Source organism: Penicillium chermesinum (genome assembly GCF_028974085.1).
Source record: "Penicillium chermesinum strain IBT 19713 chromosome Unknown utg000003l:1.0-5111272.0:1.0-5115320.0, whole genome shotgun sequence".
NCBI lineage: Eukaryota > Fungi > Ascomycota > Eurotiomycetes > Eurotiales > Aspergillaceae > Penicillium > Penicillium chermesinum.
Genome location: NW_026695313.1, coordinates 1,120,495 through 1,146,467, shown reverse-complemented (window position 1 = coordinate 1,146,467; position 25,973 = coordinate 1,120,495). Strand labels below are relative to the sequence as shown.

General features: G+C 48.7%; 10 protein-coding genes across 10 annotated transcripts; 4 read left to right on the top strand and 6 right to left on the bottom strand.

Moving 5' to 3' along the window:
* Nucleotides 1-630: 630 nt before the first annotated feature.
* pmp47 (putative peroxisomal membrane protein Pmp47) lies at nt 631-1,748 on the bottom strand (the record flags this gene model as incomplete). Its single annotated transcript, XM_058472614.1, has 3 exons — nt 631-746; nt 849-1,576; nt 1,636-1,748. 3 exons carry the CDS (start codon nt 1,746-1,748, stop codon nt 631-633), a joined length of 957 nt encoding a protein of 318 aa, XP_058331617.1.
* A 980-nt stretch (nt 1,749-2,728) lies between these two features.
* On the bottom strand, nt 2,729-3,540 carry N7468_003316 (Rab family GTPase YPT1; the record flags this gene model as incomplete). Its single annotated transcript, XM_058472613.1, has 4 exons — nt 2,729-2,923; nt 3,012-3,239; nt 3,303-3,350; nt 3,418-3,540. Coding segments are annotated over 4 exons (594 nt in total), but the record flags the coding sequence as incomplete, so codon positions are not given.
* A 199-nt stretch (nt 3,541-3,739) lies between these two features.
* Nucleotides 3,740-3,940, bottom strand: N7468_003315 (uncharacterized protein; the record flags this gene model as incomplete). Its single annotated transcript, XM_058472612.1, has 1 exon — nt 3,740-3,940. One exon carries the CDS (start codon nt 3,938-3,940, stop codon nt 3,740-3,742), a length of 201 nt encoding a protein of 66 aa, XP_058331615.1.
* Nucleotides 3,941-4,500: 560 nt separating this feature from the next.
* N7468_003314 (M1 family metallopeptidase) lies at nt 4,501-7,943 on the bottom strand (the record flags this gene model as incomplete). The annotated part of the gene is made up of 14 exons (XM_058472611.1): nt 4,501-5,095; nt 5,160-5,372; nt 5,430-5,872; nt 5,955-6,025; nt 6,087-6,297; nt 6,357-6,382; nt 6,432-6,548; nt 6,604-6,721; nt 6,788-6,902; nt 6,955-7,010; nt 7,075-7,303; nt 7,344-7,500; nt 7,597-7,766; nt 7,909-7,943. The coding sequence occupies 14 exons, from the start codon at nt 7,941-7,943 to the stop codon at nt 4,501-4,503; spliced, it is 2,556 nt and encodes an 851-aa protein (XP_058331614.1).
* A 429-nt stretch (nt 7,944-8,372) lies between these two features.
* N7468_003313 (TFIIH/NER complex subunit SSL1) lies at nt 8,373-9,854 on the top strand (the record flags this gene model as incomplete). The annotated part of the gene is made up of 3 exons (XM_058472610.1): nt 8,373-8,587; nt 8,650-8,985; nt 9,065-9,854. The coding sequence occupies 3 exons, from the start codon at nt 8,373-8,375 to the stop codon at nt 9,852-9,854; spliced, it is 1,341 nt and encodes a 446-aa protein (XP_058331613.1).
* A 231-nt stretch (nt 9,855-10,085) lies between these two features.
* Nucleotides 10,086-10,618, top strand: N7468_003312 (DUF5572 domain-containing protein; the record flags this gene model as incomplete). The annotated part of the gene is made up of 2 exons (XM_058472609.1): nt 10,086-10,267; nt 10,330-10,618. Coding segments are annotated over 2 exons (471 nt in total), but the record flags the coding sequence as incomplete, so codon positions are not given.
* Nucleotides 10,619-11,474: 856 nt separating this feature from the next.
* On the bottom strand, nt 11,475-14,339 carry N7468_003311 (pumilio/puf RNA-binding domain-containing protein; the record flags this gene model as incomplete). Its single annotated transcript, XM_058472608.1, has 6 exons — nt 11,475-11,691; nt 11,750-11,840; nt 11,918-12,917; nt 12,969-14,030; nt 14,086-14,190; nt 14,259-14,339. The coding sequence occupies 6 exons, from the start codon at nt 14,337-14,339 to the stop codon at nt 11,475-11,477; spliced, it is 2,556 nt and encodes an 851-aa protein (XP_058331611.1).
* A 3,848-nt stretch (nt 14,340-18,187) lies between these two features.
* On the top strand, nt 18,188-19,917 carry N7468_003310 (putative ER to Golgi transport protein (Sly41); the record flags this gene model as incomplete). The annotated part of the gene is made up of 2 exons (XM_058472607.1): nt 18,188-18,598; nt 18,649-19,917. The coding sequence occupies 2 exons, from the start codon at nt 18,188-18,190 to the stop codon at nt 19,915-19,917; spliced, it is 1,680 nt and encodes a 559-aa protein (XP_058331610.1).
* Nucleotides 19,918-20,786: 869 nt separating this feature from the next.
* On the top strand, nt 20,787-23,358 carry N7468_003309 (putative NADH-ubiquinone oxidoreductase, subunit G; the record flags this gene model as incomplete). The annotated part of the gene is made up of 5 exons (XM_058472606.1): nt 20,787-20,895; nt 20,948-20,971; nt 21,132-21,146; nt 21,308-23,189; nt 23,256-23,358. The coding sequence occupies 5 exons, from the start codon at nt 20,787-20,789 to the stop codon at nt 23,356-23,358; spliced, it is 2,133 nt and encodes a 710-aa protein (XP_058331609.1).
* An 852-nt stretch (nt 23,359-24,210) lies between these two features.
* N7468_003308 (uncharacterized protein) lies at nt 24,211-25,470 on the bottom strand (the record flags this gene model as incomplete). The annotated part of the gene is made up of 4 exons (XM_058472605.1): nt 24,211-24,626; nt 24,696-25,002; nt 25,061-25,275; nt 25,329-25,470. The coding sequence occupies 4 exons, from the start codon at nt 25,468-25,470 to the stop codon at nt 24,211-24,213; spliced, it is 1,080 nt and encodes a 359-aa protein (XP_058331608.1).
* Between the last annotated feature and the right edge of the window lie 503 nt (nt 25,471-25,973).

The window sequence follows — 25,973 nt, the reverse complement described above, 5'->3', positions numbered from 1 at the left end:
AAAGATCTATATAGTGAAAGATATACAGGTTTGGTTTAAAGAGCGCAGGATATATATTAAAGAGTTGCCTGTATACTTGCCTGATCTTAACCTTATTAAACTGGTCTGGAAACTACATCAGTATTTGATGGGGTAGGTAAAGCGGTATGCACACAAGACTTTTGCCCTCTATTGTAGTTCGGTCAGAATACATACTTTCTTCACTGCCGACTTCACATGAGTAGTGAACCGAAGGCTCCTTACACATAGTTTGGTAATACCACCTAGGGCAGACACTATCAACTATAATGATGTACTATCTAAGATATCGGTTAAGCATAATAGTATTTACTGTTCTTCATGTTCAGCTTTGAGTAGGGTGTCCACCGGCAGGTACTTCCAAGGTCGCCAAGCCCTGCGCAGTAGCACCCAACCTTTTTCATCCCAACGCATTTGGCGAATCAGAGACCTCGCATTGCTATATATACAGGAGAATTGGAGAAAGAGATGGAAAAGGCAAGATTTAGAGCCAAGCTCCGCTTTGGTATCGTGTCTCCCTAAACAACCGAACCCATGGTCGAAAGGAAGCGAATCCTCCTGTAGGGATTATCGATGGTGGTAGACACTGGCCTGGTAGCGTGAGCGGGGTTTTTATTTACGCGCAAGACTCTTCCTGCGCATAGATACCATCGTGTCATAGAGGACGTCTTTAAAGGCGAACAAGAAGGCGGCAGTGATAGCACTTTGGGTCACCTTGGGGGCGATACCTTCAGTTTGATAACCATTCATTAGCAAGCGATTATGATAAAGAAAGAAAAATCAAAAAAAATCAAAAAATCAAAAAGGGCAGTGAGGGGATGCTATGTTACCTTTGTACAGTCCTGACCATCCCTCCTCATCGACAATTCGTTTGAGGCTCTTATTCAGGCTCTCCTTCGGGCCATTCTTGCTGGCCACGTGCATTTGGCTCTTGATGGTAATATAAGGATATGTGATGCTGGTGGCCAAGATCTTTCCCAATGCGCCAAGATAAAATGCATCCTTTGGAGTCATCCGGCGGCGGCGTTCAACCACGTTCTTCAATTGCTCGAAGATCGTGTACTGCAAAATTGGATTGATCACAAGGATCAATGCAGGCAGAACCCCGGCAAATAGCGCTCTGGGTCCCTCTTGGCGTAGCAGTTCCATCAGCGTACTTAACGTAGAAGCCTTGGTCTTCTGTGGGCCTCCTGGAAGGGACTCCTCCGATTCCGACTTGCGGGCAGTCATGCGAGTATTGATCACCCAAATGGGGTTGGTGATCAAAACGGTGGCGCTTCCTGCAATAGCACCAGCGATCATGGACTCGACAGTTGTGAGCTTCTTCGAGGCCCGGCCAGCCTTTACTGCGGCCCCCTCAAAAGCGGACCGAGTCCATTCATACCAGTAGTAATATACGAAGTTGGTGACGCTGATCCCGAACAGAGCCGACTCCAAGCCCGAATATAGCCCTGAGATTCCCTCCCGCTGGACGATTCGACGAACGGCATCGAGATTGCTAGAATGCGCGCGTTTGGACTCCACCTGGGCCCTTGTCGACAGAGTGATGAGAGGGTACCTGTTCACGGGTATGTGTTAGCCTTGCAACCTACAGGGAACTCGAAGCGGGGTACCCACGTCAAGACCATGGACAGGATTCCTCCACCAGCTCCAGCTAAGGCATGTGCGATATTATCACTTTGCTGGACCGCTGCCGTGGGGGCGGCCTTCTGCTGAGGGCGTTCGGACATGATGGAGATTCGAAGGGACTTCGGCAGAAGGGACGATTCTATAGAGTTGGACTGTAGTGTCTGACAGGGGTCGATTGGTGTAAGGAGTGAAAGATGTTTGTAACCCGAGGGTAGAAAGGGGGAAGAGAGCGCGATAATTAATCGGTAGGTGAAAGTAAGAGTTCATGACGTGTTTTACCGAGTAGGCCGTGCCTCGGCTCATGCCTAATGCCTCCCGAAAGTGCTTCTGCGGAGACTCCAGCAAGCCCTTGCCAGGCTCACATGCTTCATGTTCTGGATGCCAGGTACGATGTTAACTTAGATCACAAGGAAAATGCACAAAGCATGTCGCTGATGGAAAGGCCCGAACGATTTGGACAGCACCCGCATTGAGCATCTCGGGCCTCTGGAAGACACCAAATTTAATGTTACATGTGATTTCCCCGGCATAGTGAATTTTGTGGGGAAACACAGTCTTGTTCTGTACGTTCTTGCAAGACCTATGCAAACATTGGGTTCTGACGAGCGAACTAAAGGATACCGTCGCATGCCAAGATCATCACTGGTCTTACGTATGCATTGAGAATAGCCTCATTCAAATGGAATATTCGAGAGATCGAGATAGAATAAGAAACAGTGGTTCTCGCTATTAATCCGTTCAGAAGGATGAATCCAACCTACAAGTGAGAAAGAAGATAAGGCAAGAGGAAGGGACAACAAGAAAAAAAGGTCAAAACGAGGCATAGACAGCGAGGGCCCAAGGAAGATAGATGAGGTCAGGGGAATGAGGAAGAACACGGTAATGACGAAGCAAACGTGGCAGGACAGAACGCAGAGCCGTCTAAAACACAGGAAGAAAGAGAAAGAGAAGGGCCCTCACGCCTTATCAAGACCTCGATACCAAGCATGCGAAGGGCAAGAAACTTGGGCGGCCCAGAGACACTACATCGCTTGGAAACCTGTAACATTGCGCCAAATGGGAAGCATCACATCTCTCATATCTAGCAGCATCCGCCTGCCGAGCCCGACTGAACACCTTGGCCCTGCCCGACCTGCACTGTGGGCTTGTTGTTAACTGTGGCCGTTCCCATGCGCTCCTTGATCTGTCGGGCCATCGTCAAGAATGCCTGTTCGACATTCGACGCGTTCTTGGCAGAGGTTTCAAGGAAGGGGATTCCAAGACTGTCGGCGAACTCCTGTTGAGAAGGTATGGAGTCAGCGAGCAAGATCCCGATACCACGCTGGAAGAGACATGACAGCGTGGACAATAAGGAAAGGGATTACCTTAGCTACAGTGTACTCCACGACCTTCTTGTCCTCCATATCACTCTTGTTGCCAACAAGCAGCTTGTTAACACCCTCGGTGGCATATCGGTCAATTTCCTGGAGCCACTGCTTGACGTTGTTGAAGGAATCCATGTCGGTCACATCGTAAACGACGCAGATTCCATGGGCACCACGGTAGTAAGACGAAGTGATGGTACGGAATCGCTCTTGGCCAGCAGTGTCCCACTGTGGATGCGCATTAGCCATAAGACACAGAGAACACAATCAAAGAAGGCCACTTAAACGTACAATCTGAAGCTTCACGGTTTTACCATCCAGTTCGATGGTGCGGATTTTCTGTGACGGACCGGTCAGCATGCCATTTTCAGGATCAACCCCCACCCAAGCACTGATGGTAACATACGAAGTCCACACCGATGGTGGAAATGTAGCTTTCCGTGTATGTGTCATCGGCGAACCGGAGCAGCAAGCAGGACTTTCCAACACCGGAGTCTCCGATGAGGAGCAGCTTGAAAAGGTAGTCGTATCTATTGCGGTCGGGTTAGAAAGATCGGCAAAATGCAGGAGATGTGATTGTGACGCGGGATCGCCAAGGCTTTGCAACTCTAAAGGGCGCAACGGATACGTTAGCAAGGGGATTTTCGATATGGCGATTAGAGGTTTATTTCTGGTGTGTCCCAAAAGACACGGCGGATGGTACGGGGGGATACGAGAAGACTTACCACTCAGGGTTCATAACGGCGTAGGTAGAGGAAAATAAGACAAGGACACCGAGCGCGGTTGAAATAGAGCACCGAAAGAAGGGTAGCTGAGATGGGACAAGGCAGGTGACTTGGGAGAGACGTTGGAGGGGACTCAATGATGAACGCCTGAAATGATAGGAGGTGCAGGTGGGCAGATGCACCTGATGTGCAGCTTTGTTTCATCAGTCACCCGCCGTCACCGCTTTTACCAGATTTCCAATTCCTTGTAATCTGCGGATTCATGTAGCACCGTTGAGACCGTTCTGATACATAGTAATTTTTTCCCAGGTGCTGTCCTCTGCTATGCGATATACCAACAGATCTGCTGGATACTGGGAGCTGATCAATTCGATTACTGAGTACTGTTACTGGTAGATTTTAGGAGGCTCATCAACATCTGAGTGCATTTTCTGTCACTTGACTGACTTTCTTATGATATCCCGTGAGTGATCTCAGATGGTATCAGCATATGACTAGCATTGACTCAGTTTCGAAAATTATGCTGACTATATTTGGTTGGATGAAAGACTACAAATGAAAAAGAGAGAAAAAAAGTTACAAGGGGCCTACAACGGATTTCTTAGAAAGATATCTTGGAACAAAGAGCATTCCATTTTTAGACTTCAAAGGGGTCTTCGACGACATAACAGCATACCTTCCCTTGATATCTGGAGGCCAAATATGCATTCCTTTCTTACCTTCGGACTTGCTCTTTTTTTTTTTTTTCGCACGCCATAGCCTCCTCAAGCATAGCCATGAGCCTGCAGCCACTCGAGAACAAGAGCTTGGTCTCGTTCCTTGTAAGACGCATTTGTTCGGATGTTGTCCGCCACAATAATGAGGGCGCGGGTCAACGCTCCAATGTTCTTGCTCTTGAGAAAGGCCGTAATATCTTCGCCAGTCTGGTGATCGGCGAACTTAGATAGGCCCATACGAATGAACCGATCGAAAACTATGTTGTTGGATGACAAACGAGCTTCAACTGAGGTCCAGTTGGATTTGATGTAATCCCACAATAGATGGCGAACCTTAGCATTTCCGGCAAGTGAGACTGCTCCATTATGGATGTCCTGGACAGCCACCTTGTCGGAAAACACAAAGTCCAAGTACTCCGTTACCAGGGCCGGGTCTTTGGTCTTGCCCAATGCAGCGAGGCAGATTTCTTTTCCATCCACTGAATCTGTCCGAAGGTACTCTTCCTTGACTGCATCGAATTCTTTGCGACCACCCTCTGATACATTGAGGCTAAAGACGACGGAGCGAAGATTAGTATGAATGGCACTCTTGTCCTCACCGCTCGCCCATAGGGCAAACCGTTTTTTGGCTTCCGAGGCGATGCTGGAGCATAATCAGTATACTGAAAATTTCGTGTTCGGGTATTTGCGGAGAGGGTAATGCTAACCTTTCATGGCCAGCATTGCCAGCCATGGAGATGAGCAGTTTACGAAGCTGAATGGCGAGATAATCCTCGTCAGGCTGGAACTCCCAGCCAGCTCGTTCTGCAGCCGGGCTTGCCAAATCCTTTGTGAATTTCTTCAATCCAGCTGCTACCTGTTCATTCTGAGAGAATACAGACCGCAGGTTCGCCAGAGAGGAAGAAACTTGCGACCACACCCTGCAGAATTTGTTAGACTGATTAAATTGTACCTGTTTAGAATGTCCATGTCCTTACAAATAATTGCCTTCATCTTTGAAGCCTTCCAAGAGTGCTAACAACGCTGGAGTAGTACCTTCACCCGACACAGCGAGGGCTGCAGCATCGCCCAAAAGACCGATCTTGTCCTCAGTACTCAAAAGTTCCAAAGACTGGCCCAGTCGCTCCAGCCGTGCAGGAGGGTAATTGGTTCGGTAGAACCCAGCAAGGTCCTTGTTCACTTTATAGAAAGTATCCTCACCGATTGTCCCCAATGTATCGGATTTTTTAGTAAGGGCGCGAGTATCCAGAGTGGCAAGTTGCTGCCCAGACTTTATTCCAAGAGGAATCCACCAAATAGTTTCGTCTTCATCAGGCTTCGCGTCTCCAGTAGACAAGAAGCGGGATTGCTGAACGGTGACTTGGCCAGGCTCCTCTGCTAAAGTTACGACTGGGAAGCCGATCTTTCGGATCCATGGGTCCTAGCATGACTTTGTCAGCTTCCTTGAACAGCTGAAGTAGACGAATTCGGAAAAATTTCCCCATGTAATGCTTGGAACATACCATGAAACCGTGGACATCTTGACCAGAAGCGTGACCCAAGGCAGACCATAGGTCATTTGTCGTGGCATTACCTTTAAATGGGGAACAAGACTATTAGCGGCTCGAGTAGCTTAATTATAAATATTTAATTACCGTATGCATGGGACTTCAAGTAAGCGGCGACGCCCCGGAGGAATGTCTCACGACCAAGGTGGGAGCTCAGCATGCGGATAACGGAGCTTCCTTTCAAGTAGCTGATATGGTCAAAGATCTGATCAACTTCAAGGGCGTTTCGCACAGGCACTTCAATTGGATGAGATGCCCGCAGTGAATCGAGGTGGAATGCTTGTTGGACACTTTCAGCCTACAGAATGGTTAATGAGCATCGGAATCTAGATGTGCTTTACCTCGAGAGTTCCGTACCACAAACTGGGACCAGACATTCCATTCTATCAATGGGTTAGAGACCTGACGTGTACCGGCGTGAGAGAAACATACCAGGATGGAAGTGATCGACAGCAAGCCAGCCAACCCACGTCGCAAAACCTTCATTGAGCCAGAGCTCGTTCCACCAGTCCATCGTGACAAGATTACCAAACCACTGATGGGCCAGTTCTAATATATGCCGAGTTAGGCGCAGAGACGAATACATAAACTTAGGCATGCTCACCGTGGGCCACAACATAAGCAATGCGGTTCTTATATCGATTGTCTGATTTGCCTTCATCGAACAAAACCGCGGTTGTTCGATAGGTAACCAAGCCCCAGTTTTCCATAGCTCCTGCGGCCTTTCAGGGGGTCAACGTAACGTTCCAAAATTTCATCAGAACACGAAACTGGTTTTTATTACTCACAAATTCATGAACGGCGAGCAGATCAGCCTTGGGAAGGGGGTATTCGATCTCAAAAATCTCCGAAGAAGTAGTCAACCGTGCGATGGGCACATTCGAGGGCATAGCGAGCTTGGTCCTTGAGGCCTCGAGTAGTGTATACGCGGACAGGGATACTTTTACCCTGATACTTACGCTCGGTCATGGCTTCGATATATTCGAAATCACCAACCGCCCAGGCAAGAAGCTATGCCTCGGTGGATGTCATGTTAGTTTACTCGTTCGGGGGATATAGTCTTGAAAATACTCACGTAGGTACTCATCACAGGTGTCCTCTGGAAGGTGACAAACTTTAACCCGGGATGACTACCGTCTCTTTCGGCAATAACTGGCATATTACTCAAAGCTGTTTGACCTTTGGGGATCTCAATCTCGAAGTCGAAGGAAGCCTTCAGATTAGGCTCATCGAAGCATGGAAAAGCTCTGCGGGCATCGCAAGACTCGAACTGAGTGCTCAGCATGAAATGGAAATCTCCCCTCCTTTGGGGTATCAGGCGCTGGTTGACCAATAGGCTTATACTTGGATCGATAGAAGCCCGCCATGGCATCGTTTATGGTACCGGTGAAGTTGATCGAAAGCAACACGTCCGATGGAGCCACTTCCTGAGGGAATTTCAAGGACACTCGTTCGGACTTTTTGTCATATGAAATCTCGGATGCGTTGGCCAAGTGAGTGCCTATATCACCCAGAGCGGCAGATTCAGCGTCGATTCGTCAGCCTTCTGCGTTGGCAAGAAGTGAAGGTTGATATGGGATACGAGGGACATGCATACCATTTTTGGCCACTAAGTCAGCACCTTGGACTTGAATATCTTTCGAATTTAGTATGATCTCGTTGGTAGCACGTGTCACCTTGAGATCGATTTTCAGAAGACCCTTGTATCCCCATGAATCAGCAGTCTGTAGATCGAAAAGGGAAAGATGATAGTTGATCGGTTTAGCCCTATCGTCTTGAGTTAATGACGCAAATCCTGTTGTTTGAAGGCAAAACCCCCCCAGCCACACAAGCCCAGGACGGCCCTGCATCACGTTCGTATGGCGCCTATCGCGATGTGTAGTGAGTGGGAAGTAAAGATATGACTTACACGTCGGGCAGGGTTTCTCTATCAGTTAATGCCATAACGCGAGCCTGGGCGGAGCAGAATCGTGTGAGTCTGAGGGGAATTGAAGGCACAGAAATTGGAGATCGAATCCAGGGCCGACTGAATGGAGAGGTGAGAGAAGAGAAGGAGCCAGCGGGGGAGGGGCAGGCGGAATGGAAAGGGCGGAGAAGAGCAGAACAAAAGGGAAGACACGCAGCTGGTCGCGCCGCGAAGGCTACACCAGGCCTGATGAGAAAAATTCTTCCCCACATCCGGTATCAACAATTCACGGCTATCGCCGGGCTGTGGCGTGAGAATTGCAACCGGTTACTGCTCCCGGTTCAAGTTCGAAAGGAAACGCAATTTCTCCAAATCGGAACTCCGTCGGAGCTTGGGCCATCTGCCTGCGACTCTCATTCCAACAAACCCACTTGGTTCCACGAAAGTCTCAACATCTCTTCAACCCCATGGCCGACTCGGACGAGGAATACGTAGGAGATGTCACAGATGACGAGGATGACCTTCAGGTCACCCGGAAAGATCGCGTGACGACTAGAAAGAAGAAACAGCGTGGTGGTGCAGAATGGGAGCTAGCTAGGACCTGGGAGACTCTGGTCGAAGGCGCCGACGGCACCATTAGCTCGACGGTGGAAGGATTACTCGAGGCGGGAAAACGAAAAAGGTAAGGACCTCGGCGACCCTGGAGCTTTTTGATGGACCATTGAATAACATATAACGATGTAGACTCCTCAAAGACACCACTCCGTTACAGCGCGGAATCATTCGACACCTCATCCTCGCCCTTGATCTATCCCAGTCCATGTCCGAGAAGGACCTACGGCCGACACGATATCTCTTGACATTGCGCTATGCGCAGGATTTTGTTCGAGAATTTTTCGAACAGAATCCCATCTCTCAGCTGGGCGTTATTGGCCTTCGAGACGGTCTAGCGATTAGGGTCAGTGATATGAGTGGAAATCCAACAGAGCATATCGAGGCCATACAGTCGCTAAGGACGCATGACCCGAAAGGCTTGCCCAGTCTTCAGAATGGCCTAGAAATGGCGAGAGGCGCACTGTTGTAAGTTTCCGTACTATCTGCCCTCATATGCACGCTCGGCTCCGCCAATGAGATCGTCAGTGCTGACAGAAGCTTGTAGCCATACACCCAGCCACGGCACTCGCGAAGTTCTAATTATCTTTGGCTCCCTTCTATCTTCGGACCCGGGTGATATCCATCAAACCATCAATACGCTGATAAATGACAAGGTCCGCGTACGAATTGTTGGTCTCGCAGCGCAGGTAGCAATATGTCGCGAACTTTGTACCAAAACTAATGGGGGTGACGAGACGGCCTACGGTGTGGCGCTTCATGAGCAGCATTTCAGAGATTTGATGCTGGATGTGACCACGCCTCCTGCTTCCTACTCTCAAAAGGAATCTGCAAGTTCGCTGCTCATGATGGGATTTCCTTCGCGGACTGTGGAGTCTAGCCCCTCCCTCTGCGCATGCCACTCTAAGCCCTCACGAGGAGGATACTTGTGTTCTCGCTGTGGCAGCAAGGTTTGTAGCTTGCCTGCAGAATGTCCTTCCTGTAGCCTTACCCTTATCTTGTCTACTCATCTGGCGCGATCATATCACCATTTGTTCCCCCTAATGAATTGGGTCGAGGTGCCATGGCGTGAAGCAGTTCGGAGCAAAGCCTGCTTTGCTTGTGGGCTACCTTTCCCCACCGGTCCTCCAGAAGACCAGGCGCAGACAGTGGAGAACCCGACCAAAGGCATGAGTGCAAGCAGTCGCTATGAGTGTACAGCGTGCCAGAACCACTTCTGTATTGATTGCGACCTTTTTGCCCACGAGGTCGTACATAATTGCCCGGGTTGCCAAAGTAAGAGCATCCCGTCGGTAAATGAGGTGGGAAACCCAGATGGGATGGACATCACGGTTTGATTTGATCGGGGCAGTTTCCTTTGAAGTAGATTGCATGGCATGGCGTTCGAGGGGGGGCTTCGGTCTATTAAAACTTGGGATCTATTTCTCAATCCACCAGCGGATTTCATATCTATAGGCTGGAGTTGCCTCGGCTCGTAGGAATCCACTTCTAAGTCTTAAATGAGGAGAGTCTACCCCACTACCTCCGCAACTCCGCAACTCAGCACCACGTGAACTCAACTTCGCGACATGGACCAAGCCTCCCAGCTCTCCTTGTTCCAAAAGATACACTCATATTCGTTTGAGACTGATCCCGAATTTGCGAACGGTCTCGCTATTATCTTGGGCCACCCTGAATGCCCCGCTACGAAAGAGGAAATACGCCGGGAGGATGATCTTGTCATTCAAGCCAAGTGCTTCTTCTTTTCACGGTACTGCGCCTTCCCCCCCGACTGCAAACGTGTCTCGGAGCTAATTTTGCCTCATGGTATAGCAAAGAAAGCATAAAACCACCCATAGACCCCTCTGCCTATAAAAAATGGCTGGTGTCGTTGGCAAATGAACCGCAGAACCCAGCCCCGACCCCTAGCCCAACTGACGCAGAGCCTGCCTACCCATCATCGTTCGCTCATATTGTGGAATTGATCACAACGGGACAACCGATACCAGGGATTCAGGAAATCCCGGACACAGTGTTGACTGGCCACGACACCTCCAGCGATAAGCCTCGGCGCAGAAAACCCTGGGAGAAGGATGAGAAGGACGAGAAGGAGTTGGGGAACAGTACGCATGGCATAGAATCCACAGAGATTTCTTGATTGCATGGGACCAGGCCTACTTTTTCGAAGACATGACAGCCATGAACAATCGCCCAAGAGGAAGACTTCAATGGGATGGACAATGATGTATTTATAATGATGTGAGTCCTTGGTAACTGGAATAATAACATAACCAGGAGCCTTTTTCCATATCACAGTAAAGCATCCTTCAGGAATAGGTACCATAAAAGCTAGCCCATGCAACAAAAGGGAAGCGGGGGGAAGGGAGAAGACAGTAAAGGTGGACAGTAGATAGCTGGGCGTGTGAGCGAATAAGATATAGCATGGCCTCTTGTTAAACAACTCCTCCCATAATCGTCACCGAGTAACTAGTCCGGATTTTCGTCAGATATTTGATCTACCATCACAAGCAGATTGACCTCTTAGAGAAAATTGGTCTTCGGGCCATGCTCGTCACCGAAGGGACACAAGAAGTCGTAGGAATCGAGCAATGGACGAATGTCATACCAAACCGATAGATCAATAGACATGGTAAGCAGACGAGACTTGAACCACACATGTCAGATGAGGTAATTTTGCATCAACTTTGACTGGCAGAAGGCTGGAGGCATGGAAAGCAGTTGGAATGATAAACGGTATGACTGATAGTTTCTGCGGCCCTTTCCCCTGGGTGTGCTCTCTCCTTTTTCGTCCTCCTTTTTTGATTTTTACTTTTTCACTTTTTTTTTGGATTGTTGATTTTCTTCACAAGCTGGATCTGCCTCCCCTGATGTTAGCACTTGATATTCTTCTTCCACGGAGCGCGGATAGAAGAGCCACAGCGCGTAGGGTTTCCCCTTAAGGTGTTAGCATGGCTGGCCTAACGAAAAGGTGCGTAGCTGGAGCCCCACTGGCTGCCACGGTTGAAGCGAGCACCATTGTTTCCAGCAGTTGAGTATCGATCTTCGTTGAAATGGTGCAACCGGCCAACTTGGATACCAGTTCCCGGACCAGGCCGAGTAGCATGCGATGGATTACAGCAAAGCATTGCTACACGAGAACCGAACTTGGAGCCTCGGAGAGAAACCATATGCTTCCTGCATGAGCCACGTTAGATTCACAGATGGAGGAAGGGGGGGGTACAGAAGGCGTTACCGGATGTGGCTGGCGACCAGCTCCCGTTGGTGAGGTGCAGCGTTCATTAGTATCCATTGTATCAAGTAATTTCCATATTGGTCACCCGCGACTGTTCTTAGTTTTAGTACATGTATTCTGGCATCACGAGTTCAATGTGTGTGGTTGGAAGCGAAATATTCAACTTACTATCAATCAAGGGCATCCTTGGACGATCGGCACGTCCAGTGCATACTCGAGAAAGGTAGCGCTCCAGAAATTCAGCACCCCCAATCTTCAAGCATTTCTCCACAATTTTTGAAGCAAATTGGTCCATACTGTAGTCAACGGCAAAGTGTAGAACATGCTCAATGGCACGACTTTTGTCGTGGGGAGCGCCATGCTCGCAAATGTGTTGGATGCACCAATTTCCAAATTGACCATGGGCGAGAACGTCAATCTTTTCGAGAACCTCTTCAACTGCAGGCCGCTTCATGAAGTTAGTAGGAACACCATACTCATGTGCTTGGGCGTTTGAGGGGTGGGAAGGGCGCTGGTGGTTGTGGGAGTTGGAGATACGTACCTTTTCTTCCTCCACACAATTCTCGAAGATGTTCTGGACCACCAAGCTTCCAGTCTCTCCCTGCGCGACTTCATGCCACATGCCATGTAATGCCTCGTTCACTTTAGCCATAATTTGGGGCGGCTCTCCATCCCATCGAAGCTCAAACAACTTCTGCCACACATGGCATGCGTATCGATGAACAACGGTTTCCGGAATCCGACGAAGGAGCTCGTGCACCATAGTGGATTTGTTTTCTTCAGGGACGCAGTCGAATGCTTTCTGAATGACATGGCAGCCGAATGGATCCATACTCAAGCTGAGAGTATTTCCTCGGATCGAATTGGCGATTGCGATGACCTGCTCGGGGGTCCCATGCTCAAAGCACCGCTGAACCAGGAAATTGCCGAATCGATTGACCATTAGGGGATATGCTTGGTTGACAATAGCTTCAATTATGTCGTATTTTTGTTCCATCGTTCCTACCTTCAGCTTCTGTTGAAGAAAAATAGAAGCTTGTTGATCATTGTTGCAGACGATCTTTTCCACAATGTACTTCCAGTCGCATGAAACATTCTTATCGAGCAAACGACGGTAATTGAGAGGTTCGAGTGGTGAGATGTAGGTCTGTAAGGAACTTCTACTAGGCTGCATGATATAAGTACCTAGCTCACAACTGCGTAGTCGTGTTGTACTCACTGAAGAGGTCCACGGTGTTTCGCTCGAACTAGTAGTCGTGAACTCCGTGGCAGTTGGTGAGAGTGCAGTTGTTCCTGTTCTTGCATGATATTGGGGCATCTGAAAGACTCCAATAGGCTGAAAAGTGCTGGGTGGTCTCGTGGTTGGAGATGAAGGTTTTGTTTCAACGTCAAGTGGTGACCCCGGTGAGAACCCACCCCATGAAGAGGGGTGTGTCATAGGAAACGCCTCAAGTCTATTGCCTTGAGTAAGAGAGCGACGAGGTATCAAGCCTGGAGCCTGTGGATTCCGAAGCTGCTCATTAGAAGGGCGAGGAAAGAAACTGCATGTACTCGCCGAAGAGCTCGAAGGGCCCGAGAACACTCGCTGGGGCTGTATCATTCCATGAGAGGGGAAAGTGGGATACACAGGAGACCCACCCCAAAAACGACTGAGGTCTTGACTTGTTTGATGAGGATTGCAGTGAAGAGTCTCGCCGTAAGATTTATCAAAGGTAGCTTCGTTGATTGGAGGTCCGAATGACGGCTGTCTTTGCTGGTGCCACAACCCGCGAGTACGATTATAGGCTCCAGCAGAGAGAGCATCAGAAATGTCGGACTGTGAGTCCTCTTGTGAATTCCACGCATCCTGCATCTGACCGAAGGTGGGCTGTGACGAGTTAAAGGCGTTTTGCAGATGGCTGATTGTCTGCTCAGTGATCTCGCGGCCTCCAAAGTCAGCTTCAGATGGAGGCCCTAGAGCCTGATCCAAAGTATGCTTGATCACACGGGTTTGGGCGAGTTCCTGCTCCTGTAAGGCGATTTTAGAATTTGCTGCGAGGAGCTGTTGTTTGAGTCGAACAAGTTCTGTTGCCTTGTCCTCCGAGTCGCAGGAGTCTGAAGGCCGCGGATGGCTCGTGGATGGTCGGATTTCGTTGACCGTGGCTTTCTGTAACGACCCAGAAGATTCTTCAGCCTCGGAATGGATTGGAGACCCCTTTGATGGGAGCGTTGCAGGTATTTTTTCGAACCCCGAGGGACGTGCTGTCGTAGAGTCCACCTTGCCTTGATCTACCTTCTGCTTCTGGGCTTGTTAGATACTTTGTCTGACAGTCAGTGGAACGGAAAGTGTTACATACCTTACTTGAGGGCGATTCAGTTTCGATGGAAGAAATTGAAGGATCACTGAGTTTTGGGGCTTCAAAGTTGACAGATTGATCGGGGTGGTTGAGATGGCAACGGCTCTGACAGTATCAACATTCGATTAGTTACAATGCTCGATCAGGTCTTTTGATTATCGTGGATAGCTCACAGAGGCTTCTCTTCCCAAGGCGAGTCCCCAGGGATCTAGGGTATCCTTTGAGAAGCGAACTTCTTTCCCAATTTGGACCATTCTGGATGGTCCTTCGAAGGAAGCCATCGTATCTTTCGAGGGTTCTTTCGCGGGTACCAGTGGGAGCAATTTTGAATGCACAGAACCGAGTACAAACTGGAGGTAGCTTTTTGCTGGGGCAAGCAACGAAAGAAGTACGCTGAGAGCAACAAGGAAAGAGGAGGGGTGGGTGAAGTGAGTTGAATCGGACAAGGAAAGACTAGGTAGGGACTCAGAAACATGTTGGGAAGGAACGGAGAAGAATCAATCTACGAATATTTCAAGTCACAGGGGGGTAGCCGCCATCGAATATCAAGGATCTGCCTCGGTCTCTTCGGTGTTCAGCTTGACTGTCGAAGCAATAGCTCTGCGGGTTTTTATTCATGACAGTCCAGGCCCCATTGCTTCATTTTAGTTTCGTCCCGGAAATCCCAGATTTGGAGCTCGCTTACCGGGATGCCTCGTGATATATTCAGCCCAGGAGACCCCCAACACATCATTTAGCGACATAAAGTTTCCTCTCCTCTTGTCTCTTGTCTTACAGGATAGTTGAGACCTGAAGAAGCTTCACTGTTGGGAATTTTATGTACTCATGGAAGCTGATGATCTGCAGGCGCAGTGTTCGGTAGATGGTTTTTATTAATAGATAGAAGACTACACTCGATCCATCCATGGATAAACCTACCAAGTAGGTGCGCCCGCTGACCCTCGGTTCAAATGCTGAACTGCTTCCTGGGCCTCCACTTCCACTACCCAGCATATGTATAAATCAAAGCGATATGAACTGATTGGAAAAGTGTATGTTACAGGAGCTTGGATGGAAGAATTCATAGTTACTGTCCTCAGATGTAAGACAATGAACGGTCTGTGTATTGCATGACATTGGTTATTGGCCCTTCGACGCTATGCTTGGCAACCACCCACACTGTACCACGTAGAAGAAAACTCATCCCTTAAAGAAAAAAAAGTGACCTGGAAAAAAGAAATCAAAAAGAATACAACAGTCGGGTTTCCTACGTGGCCACCTACCACGGTACTAAACTGAGAAGTGTATGACTTATGTGCAGTCAGTAGTTGGATAAGTGCGGCTTTATATTGATAAACAAGTTTTTTTTCCAACTTTTATCTACAAGCACAGTCAACAGCCTTTGTATTCAATGATATCGTGAATTCATTGGCTACTGATAGTTTAATTCCTTTTGATTTGAATCGAGTTATCTCTAAACTCGATATCCAACTCTGCACACCAGCTCCTCTTAAGTCCAAGTCGCCTAAACCACCTAAAATTAACGTCAATTCCAGCGACAAGCATCCTCTATTAAGGCCCTAGGTAAACAGCAATGAAAATTACGATTACGATCGCGAACTCCAGAGGAGCTAGCTCGTCGAATCAACCAATTCATCAAGGAAACGAACTTCATATTCATCAACTTACGATGCTACAACATGGGGTTACAAATGAAGCTACTAAAAGCAAGCAAAAAGCATCGGAACACGCTAAAATGAGGTCCAAGTAGCGCTGGAATTGCGATGAGAGGCCTCGATTACAGCAGAGGAGCCTAGCCCAGCCTCGGATTTGGGCCAAAATTCGCCTCAAAAACCTACTAAACGGAGGCCTCCAGCTTGTTCAGTATGTGGATCAGTTGGACATATATGTAATAGGTACCCCTATAGATAGTAGACTGATTCTTCGAGTGATAAATATTATCAAGTTTGAGTGTTTCTTCTTAATTGAGGTAGGGCTGTGTAGCCTGTTTGAGTTCTGTTAGCAAAATTGTATTATTTGGCCTCAGTAAATCATTCAAATGAATGATGCAATTTAGCAAAACCTCTCCTAAGAACAAACTTATATTGCGTGCTTCATCGTTTCAGTGCTCGAATGCTGTGAATAATAAAACTCATCCACCATCATCTAAAGATAGTAATTAAAACTTAGGAACACACCTACAATTCCTAGCTAGTTATCTTCTAGCAAGCAATATCCAATAGACTAGTTTACACTCACAGGGATAGCAGTTGAACCGGTAAATCTGATATTCTAATCAGAAAAGACTGGATTCCTTTCGTGATCACTTTCAGGACTTTATTTATGGATAGAGTACGATTAAGGTAGAGAAAGATGGTTTGAGGTATCAATACGACTAAGCCCCCAGCGAACTCCCTTACAATAAGCCACATGCCGCAGCAAGACCATGGTTCCCGCAGGCTTGGAAATAGGGAACAAATTTCGGAAGAATTAGAAGCCATAGCTAGAGTCGACTCCGAAGTTCCTGATTGATGGGAATTACCAAAAGAAAATCAAGCTCTTTACCTTGGACTCTGTGTCAGCCGCTGGCCGACTCTGCCACCGCTCAGGGAGACGACGAGGTCCGTCTAAACTACAAGACTGGCGAAGATGAGACGGAGGTTCGCGAGGGGGGATATAGATCGTCGCCGTAGCTCCTCCTCTTCTTCTTTCCCCTCCCTAGCTTTAGTATTTCAAATTGAAGCGCCGTTGTTGCCGTGCCCCAACTCCGATTAGGTTTCCCCTTGACACTCTGTAGAATTCGCAATTATTGAATATAAGGATGCAGCTTGTCCTTTAAACTTAGATAGATGGGTTATAGGAGTGAAGGGGAAATAAGGTTAGGGAGTTTATTATGAAGCTAGAATAAGTATTGAATATTAATTGGGATAAAGTATAGGAAATTATGTAACATTCCAGTGATAAATAAACAAGATTGCGGAAGAGTAATAACGAGGTGATTGAGTTGTTGAAGTTAGGATGGATAGGTTGCTTGTCAACAGTACAATCTTGGAAGACGTGTGCAAATCCACTGGCATGGGGGAAGCCTAATAACTGCTGGAACAGAGCGACAGCGGCGGTTGGATTTGAAATACTAAGATTAGGGAGAGAAGGAGAGGAAAGGAAGAGGAGGGACTACCGCAACATATCTGAATCCCACTCCAGTCCACCCTCCCATCCTGTCCAGGTTCGTGCGACAATAATTCAGACGGTGTCTACCATACAGAGGCGGTGATGAGTGGCATAACCGAGTGGCAGTCACAGGAATCGATTTCACCAGCACTGAATCCCAAGCGCCAGGTTTTCTTATATAATTGGGGATCTGATTGTAGTCTGGTGACACCTTTTTTATATAGCTTAGTTTGGAATAAGCACATTCTAATACATTGGTGCTGTATATAATACTTCTAAAGTGAAACTGTCAACAAAGATTGCATCCAAAGACGCAGGTACATACCATACGACCCGCTATCACAGCTATAAATAAATGTATGCTGCTAGTTGAATATAATAACTTAAACCTTTTCAAAGCTCTTAGCACCTGCATGCCATCCATCAAATATAATTCGAATCACATGCCCCGATAAGAACAAGAAAAAAAAACCTATAGCCTACTGTGTACAAGTATTTCATCGTTTTCATGGTACATACAAGATGTATTGGTCTGGTAACGGGATACATGTAACGGTAGCGGTCGCCTTGATTCGGACAGCCGCGCGGACAGATGGGGCCAGTTGTTAACCTTCAATCTACCCAGCTGTGTATCCAACCTTGAAAAGATCGGGACATCCTCTGCAGTCTGCGTGCTTTTGGAACTTGCGTGGGACCCTACACCCTTAGTGTACTGTCCACGCCAACTTCACGCCCATCCGCTCATGAGAATTCGTCGTCCTCAATCCGATTCCCGCCTCGCTCGAAATCCAGGCTATCCTCCCACGCCCAACGAACCTGCCACTTGATTTGGGGCGTGTAGGATCAGATTTTCGTAACTCAGAGAAGGTAATGGTTTGGCATGGACGCACTAGCACAATATGATCCGCTTGCTAATGCCCCGCAAAGATAGCGCATACGAGACCTGTGGACGATGGCCACCACCACAGTGACCGGCCATGGCCGCCGGGCGTCCATGCGACAAACCGAGTTACAAGTACCTACGAAGCCCTCGGTCTCGGGCTCGAACTCAACCACCCAAGCCACCACCAGCCCCGTCGATCAATTCCCTCCCTACGAAGAGACACTCGACGCGGCCATTGGTTCCGGCCGCCCAAACCGAAGCCCATCTGTGAAATACGCATCGAATGAGAAATGGGAGCCTCGAAAGTCGGCCTATTATTCACGGGACCCTATGAATGGACCACTGAGAAGCTCAAAGCACAGGCCACGGAAAAGCATCAGTGAAGCGATCACAAGTATCCGAACTCGGAATGGTAGTGTCAGTGCCAATGCTCAGGAACTGGCCGAAGCACTTCGTGCACCAGTCTCATATCGGTTGATTGTATGTGGAGATCAAATAATTGATTGTTTCCGGGACTGACGTCTTCTTAGGGTCTTTGCATAGTCTGGTACTTGACCTCTGCACTCACAAACACGTCCTCGAAATCCATCTTGAATGCTCTTCCAATGCCGATCACCCTGACGATAGTGCAATTCGCCTTTGTCTCAATATGGTGTCTACTCCTAGTCTACCTATCAACAGTCATTCCTGGATTACGGCAAAGTGTGCCAGTGCTCAAACATGGCATCCGTTACCCCTCCCGGGAGGTGATCTCGACTGCGCTGCCTCTAGCTGTCTTCCAGCTAGCAGGACATATCCTCAGCTCTATGGCCACGTCACAAATCCCTGTCTCTCTGGTCCACACGATCAAGGGCCTTTCACCCTTATTTACAGTCCTGGCATACCGAGTCCTGTTTCGCATACGTTACGCGCGGGCCACTTATCTATCGCTCATACCACTCACTTTAGGTGTCATGCTAGCGTGCTCTACTGGAGTGTCGACAAACCTTTTTGGGATATCATGCGCCTTTCTTGCAGCGCTGGTCTTTGTCTCGCAAAACATTTTCTCGAAAAAATTATTCAACGAAGCAGACCGTGCCGAATCCGAACCGCAGCATCCATCCCGGCGGAAGCTGGACAAGCTCAACTTACTTTGCTATTGCTCGGGGCTAGCTTTCTTCTTAACGCTGCCTATCTGGTTTGTCAGTGAGGGCTATCCGCTGGTGTCAGACCTTGTGCACGATGGCGTGATTTCTCTCTCAGAGAAGCAGGGTTCTCTAGACCACGGAGCTTTGGTACTTGAGTTCGTCTTCAACGGAATCTCACACTTTGCCCAGAATATTCTGGCATTTGTGCTTCTTTCCATGATATCGCCCGTTTCTTATTCCGTGGCATCTCTGGTCAAACGAGTGTTCGTGATCGTCGCTGCGATCGTGTGGTTCGGAAACTCAACGACTTCTATCCAGGCCTTTGGCATTGGTCTCACGTTTGTGGGCCTCTATCTGTATGATCGGAACAGTCATGACGATGTGGCTGACCAACGGGCGAACGCTGATCATTTCCGGGCGCGAGAGGCGATTCTGCCTGTGAATGTTCGACGCACAAGTAGGCCGTGGGACTCCAACGGATATGCTTTTCCCGGATCTCGGGCCTTTGATGCGACTATTCCAAGCAATCCACACACTTCCAACATTTCGAAAAAGGAAGATGATGGTCCAGGTCGTGTACGACCTCGAGGAAGTAGTGTCAATCGCGCTTGGCTACCCGGCACCAGGCAAGAGTCAACGTGGCAAGCAAGTGACTCTTCTGCGGCTACGTAGCTTCATGAACCTATCTGACTATTGGAATCGAGAGGTTGTGTACTATATTCATGGCGTTCTGGCATTTCCTTCCGAGATTTGAGCCATTCGTGCGGGCTTTTGACCGCCCATCACTCAAGTGTCTTAAACATGACGATACAGCATATGTGGAAATGTACATAGGCTTCAATCCACTGTATTCAAGAAGCCCGGCCAAGACCGTGATGTCGGTAGGAATACATCAGCGCTTGTAGACACCTAGAGCAGTAGTCTTCTGTGTTTCGGGCCTCTTCGTTCTCGCCACGATCCATGGTCAGACCGGCTTTAGTTCAAGAGTCATACGAAAGCCCTGTATCAATTTCCTCGTTCTCTACAGAAAAGAATAGATAATCTTGGGACGCGTGGTTGTCTTGGGCTCTGAGCCGGCTCTAAATTGATGTGGAAATGTCGCGACCGTCGGTAAAGAACGAATCATAATAGGGGAGCTGTTCCCCTTGACTGCTCCAGTTCGGTGCATTGCTCTTGGACAATGCTGCAGAGGAAACCGGGACAGAAACAAGCCCTGCCTCCTACAATAAATCATGCCCTTGAAATGAGATGATTTCTAGAAGTTGACGGGACACATCTCAGTTTTTATTTGCTGACCGCGGACCTATGGTTTTTCCGCTCCTCCGCTGCCTCCCGTTACCGCGCAATCAACCGAGCCAATCTCCGCCCTTCTATTTGCGAGAGGCTCCTTAGTCAGCAAAGGAATGGTCAGCATCATTAGGTAACCCGCAGATTCGAAGTCCTCCAAGCTCCTTCTTCTCCCTCTAACCCCCCCTCGTCTACTGACTTTCTTTCTTTCTCCACCATCCCCCATCCCCCTCTCCACTCGTCAGATCGCCCCAATGTTGCGGCCGCAGCTGTTCCGTGCGGCCGCCCGGTCTTTCCGGGTGCCTCGAGCCCGACCTTTCGCCACGACTCCTCCTCGCGCAGCAGAGGTAGAACTTACCATTGGTATGTCTAGGGTACTCATATTGCCTTGATATTTGGCTCACTGAATACTTAGATGGCAAGAAGGTGTCCGTAGAAGGTAACTCCGACCCAGATTATTGAGGGTGATCAAAAACTCACCGTTGAACAGCTGGTTCTGCTCTTATTCAAGCGTGCGAGAAAGCGGGCGCAACAATCCCCAGGTAGATGACCTTCAATATCGATGTAGTACATGTGTTCTCAGTACTAATGATTTATAGATACTGCTATCATGAGTATGTGCCTCAATTGATAAAGAACGGACCATGTGAAATTGGCTAACGAGCAGTATGAAGAAAACTATTGATTGCTGGAAACTGTGTGTTACAATGCCCCTTGCGATCCAAGTACTTAAACAAAGAAGATATCAGGCTGACTTCGGGGTTTCTTTTTCCAGGCCGCATGTGTCTCGTCGAAGTTGAGCGAGCTCCAAAGCCCGTGGCATCGTGTGCGTGGCCAGTCCAGCCTGGAATGGTCGTGAAGACCAATTCACCTTTGGTGCACAAGGCTCGCGAAGGTGTCACGGAATTCCTTCTCGCCAATCACCCGCTGGACTGCCCTATCTGTGACCAAGGAGGAGAGTGTGATCTTCAGGATCAATCCATGCGGTATGGTGCTGACCGAGGTCGCTTCCACGAAATCAGCGGCAAACGTGCGGTGGAAGATAAAAATATTGGTCCTCTCGTAAAAACCTCCATGAACCGTTGTATTCAATGCACTCGTTGCGTCCGATTCATGAATGATGTGGCAGGTGCACCAGAGCTCGGAACCTCCGGCCGCGGAAACGACATGCAAATTGGCACTTATCTGGAACAGAGTCTCGACTCCGAGTTGTCAGGCAACATAATCGATCTTTGCCCTGTCGGTGCTTTGACATCTAAGCCCTATGCATTCCGCGCCCGTCCTTGGGAGCTCAAGCACACCGAGTCTATTGATGTGCTAGATGCTTTAGGCTCTAACATTCGAATCGATAGCCGAGGATTAGAAGTTATGCGAGTCATTCCGAGGTTGAATGACGACATTAATGAAGAGTGGATCAATGACAAGTCGCGATTTGCATGCGATGGACTGAAGACTCAGCGTCTCACCACTCCCTTGATTCGCCGGGAAGGCAAGTTTGTTCCCGCTACCTGGGAGCAGGCTTTGCTGGAAATCTCGTCCGCAAAAGAGAAACTCCAGCTTAAGGCCAATGAATTCAAGGCTGTTGCCGGCCATCTGACGGATGCAGAGTCGCTCGTAGCCATGAAAGACATGGCCAACAAGCTAGGATCCGATAACCTTGCCCTTGATCAGCCTGGTGGAAGTGCCCCAATTGCACACGGTGTCGATATTCGTTCGAACTACTTGTTCAATTCCAAGATTTATGGTATTGAGGAAGCAGATGCGATCCTTCTGGTGGCTACCAATCCCCGTCACGAGGCGGCTGTTCTCAACGCCCGCATCCGCAAGCAGTATTTGCGCTCCGATCTGGAGATTGGTCTTGTTGGTGAAGATTTCGACAGCACTTTTGACTATGAGCACCTGGGCTCTGATTTGTCTGCCTTGAAAACTGCTTTGAGCGGAGAGTTCGGCAAGAAGCTTGGTTCAGCCCGGCGACCTATGATTGTCGTTGGTAGCGCTGCGGCTGAGCATCCTGATGCTAAGGCTATATTCGAAGCTGTGGGTAGCTTTGTTGAAAAGCATGCCGGCAACTTCAATACACCGGAGTGGCAAGGCTACAACGTCCTTCAACGTGCCGCTTCCCGTGCTGCAGCCTACGAAGTAGGCTTTACTGCCCCTCCCCCCGATGTGGCACAGACAACCCCCAAGATGGTTTGGCTTTTGGGTGCCGATGAGATCTCCCAAAGCGAAATCCCTAAGGATGCATTTGTCATTTACCAAGGTCACCACGGCGATCGAGGCGCCCAGCTTGCCGATGTCGTCCTTCCTGGTGCAGCCTTCACTGAAAAGGCTGTGACGTACATTAACACCGAGGGACGTGTCCAGGTTACGCGCGCAGCAACCTCCCTACCAGGTGCTGCTCGTGATGACTGGAAGATCATTCGTGCCACTAGCGAGTTCTTGGGTGTGCCCCTTCCGTACGATGATGTTGAGGCCTTACGTGACCGCATGGAGGAGATCAGTCCAGTGATGCGCCGCTATGATGTTGTTGAGCCCACATCTGTCAGCGCTCTGAGCAGGGTGCAGCTGGCCGACCAAAACAAGGGCTCCGCCTCCACCGGGGCTCCTTTCAAGAAGGTTATTGAAGATTTCTTCTTCACAGACGTTATCTCTAGAAGGTATGTGCCTCGGGTAGTTGCTTGTTCGACGTATCCTTGTATTTTGGTACTAATGCTTTGTCCTAGTTCGCCGACTATGGCCCGCTGTTCGGCTGCGAAGGCCACAGGAAATCCTGAGACTAATTTCATGGCCGCCGGCGAGATGTCTCCCCAGGCTTTGTACGGCTAAAGGAGAGCTCTCTCTAGAGCGATCGGGCTCTTCTATTACTTCCCTTCATCACTTCTAATGGCCGCAGGCGTTGTATCTTGTATCGCATCAAACTACATTTCTTTGCTGTACTGTTTGGTTTCCCTTCCTGTTTTCTCTTCGTTGCCTGGAACATCTGATGCCGTTCCCCTTCATTGATCTCCTCGTCTGCCCTGTAGGATCTTTGGGAAGCACTCAACTGGGTTGACTTGTACATAAAAATGAATTTTGAGACGCAAAACTTCAAACCTTGTTTTAAAGAACGACGGCCAGGAGAGAATATGAGAAGAACGAGTTCCATTTCGGAGAGTAAATCTGGCTGCGTCGGTTGCCAATCCTCAACCCAAGTCTTACGGTTTTCAAGACGATGGATTCTAGGAAGATCATCTTCAACGCTGATTCAGGTCAGTATATAATCATTTACATATGAGATCTCGACGCTGGTGTAATCTCCATGTTTTCGACTGCTAGGTATACTAGTATCGCGCAGGTCAACTATTCTTCTCTTTGGGGGTGGGGTTTAGCTTTACTTACCTCCTCTGGACTTCTATATACTCACTTTCCTTGGTACTTCCGTGGTACGTAATATAAACCCTGGTCACCTAGGTAAGTGACTGACATGGCTGCACCATTCTACCGTTTCCAGGATGCACATTAGTGCACCAGGGATGGTAGTGTCGTTGAACAGACACGATCGAATCTAGGATTCATCGAAAATAAGATAAATAAGATAAAGAGTAGTGACCAACGTTTGATTATATACATTTTTGACTAGTCCCTATGTTCGCATTCACTAGCGCTTATTCCTTGCAAAGCAGAGCAAGTGTTGGAAGCTTACAGCTCATCGTCATCGGTCTCACCCGCAGGCTCGTCTGCCATTTCAGTCGAGACAGTCTTAGTCTCGTTGTTGCTCTCTGGCAGCACTCGCCTAGTGAAGGGTAATTGTCTCCGTGGCGGGGCTGTCGCATTAGGTGAATGCATCTGTTCTCTGTCCTCTGTCGGTGTGGCCTGGGCGCCTGAAGGTTGCAACTCATCCCCATGAGTGTCATGTGTAGCTAAATCTTGGTCTTCATCGTCTGTAGTTTGGCTGGCAAAGGAGCCTGCAGAATTTGGTCTATCAATGTCCATTTGGTTTGAGTCACCGCCAGACACTCCATCCGAATGATCTACATCCTGTGCTCGACGTTTAGCAAGGCTTTCTGTTTCCCGCGAATATATTGAACGGGCAACGACACCGCGTAGCTCAGAAACTGCACTCTAGGTTAGTTTGGGGAACGAAGAAAATAAACTGGAGCTAGTAATATTCCTAGTCCAAATACCTTTGACAGGATCCACGGTTGCAGATGCTAAGAGTCGTTGTTGAGTACGGATCTTGAGTTTCTTCTCATTCAAAAGGTGTGCGAAGCTTGCCATCAATTGCTGCTCGTGCTGGTCTTTTGCCTGTAGTAGGTCTTCCAATTGTTCTTTCAGTCTGTTGATTGTATCTTCAGCGACTCGGCATCGATCATTCAACCCCATTACTTGAGATCGGAATGACTCTGCCGTGGCAGCAGCAATCCCTGACCATTCAAAGAGTTCGATGGCCTGCTCATCATCCTGCTTCAAAATAAAGGCACCAAGTTTTTGCTGGTAAAAACATTAGCTGTTTGCGAGCACAGCTCCACGCATAACGAGTACAACGAACTGTGATGGATTGGACCTTCTTTCGAATGGTTATGACTATCTCCTTTCCTTCATTTTTCGTCTCTGCGATGCTGGCAGTTGCTTCTAGCCCCGCCAATGGCCCTGATTCCCTGATAGCAATTGATTGCCCCAAAATCAGCGAGACAATGTGATTCCACTCTTGGTCAGAGCCCTGGTAATTCTTGAACCGGAACTTTCCTATTTGTGATGCTTGGACTAGCCAGATATTAGCCTCGACTTGTGGGTTGTGCCTGAATAGAATGCCATACCTAGTGCAGTGTAAGGGGACTCTCCTTCCGTGGCCGTGAGTCTCACGTCGAGAGGCGCAGGCCCTGCGCTACGAACATTCAATAGAATAAACGTATTTGACTCGTCTGAACGAGCGATACGTATGACCCGTGGCAAGGACATGAGGTTTTTCAAAGGACGTTCCGAATCTAGCGCGGGGGAGCGAAGCAAGCGCGTGTTGTGTGTCGAGCGGAGGTGTTCAAAGGTCGCGACAACTTCCACTGCAAGAAACGACACAAGCTGCGATGGGCAAGTTGGGCTGTATTAGAAACAAGTCTGTCCAGAAATCGTACTACTCGTAACTCGTTAGGCAACAGTGACTTCCAAGGTTTGGTAAGTTTTGTTTAGTAAGAGGTATTCGATGCAACCCTGGAACCCAAAAACAATGAGTTGAAAGAGAAGTAACCCCAAAATTGGTAGCAAGAAGCTGAAACTGATCCAGAAGGTGCTTATCAGGGTGATTTGCTTTCTACTGTGACTCTGATTCCCCCAGCCCTTTGCATTCGACGCGCACACTAAGCACGTTCTCCCGAGCCTCAGGAATCTTCCCCTCTTGGGTTCCAGCCTCCACTCTCGATCTCCGCAACCTCTCCGCGATCTCTCCCCTGGCCTCCCAGAGACCTGCA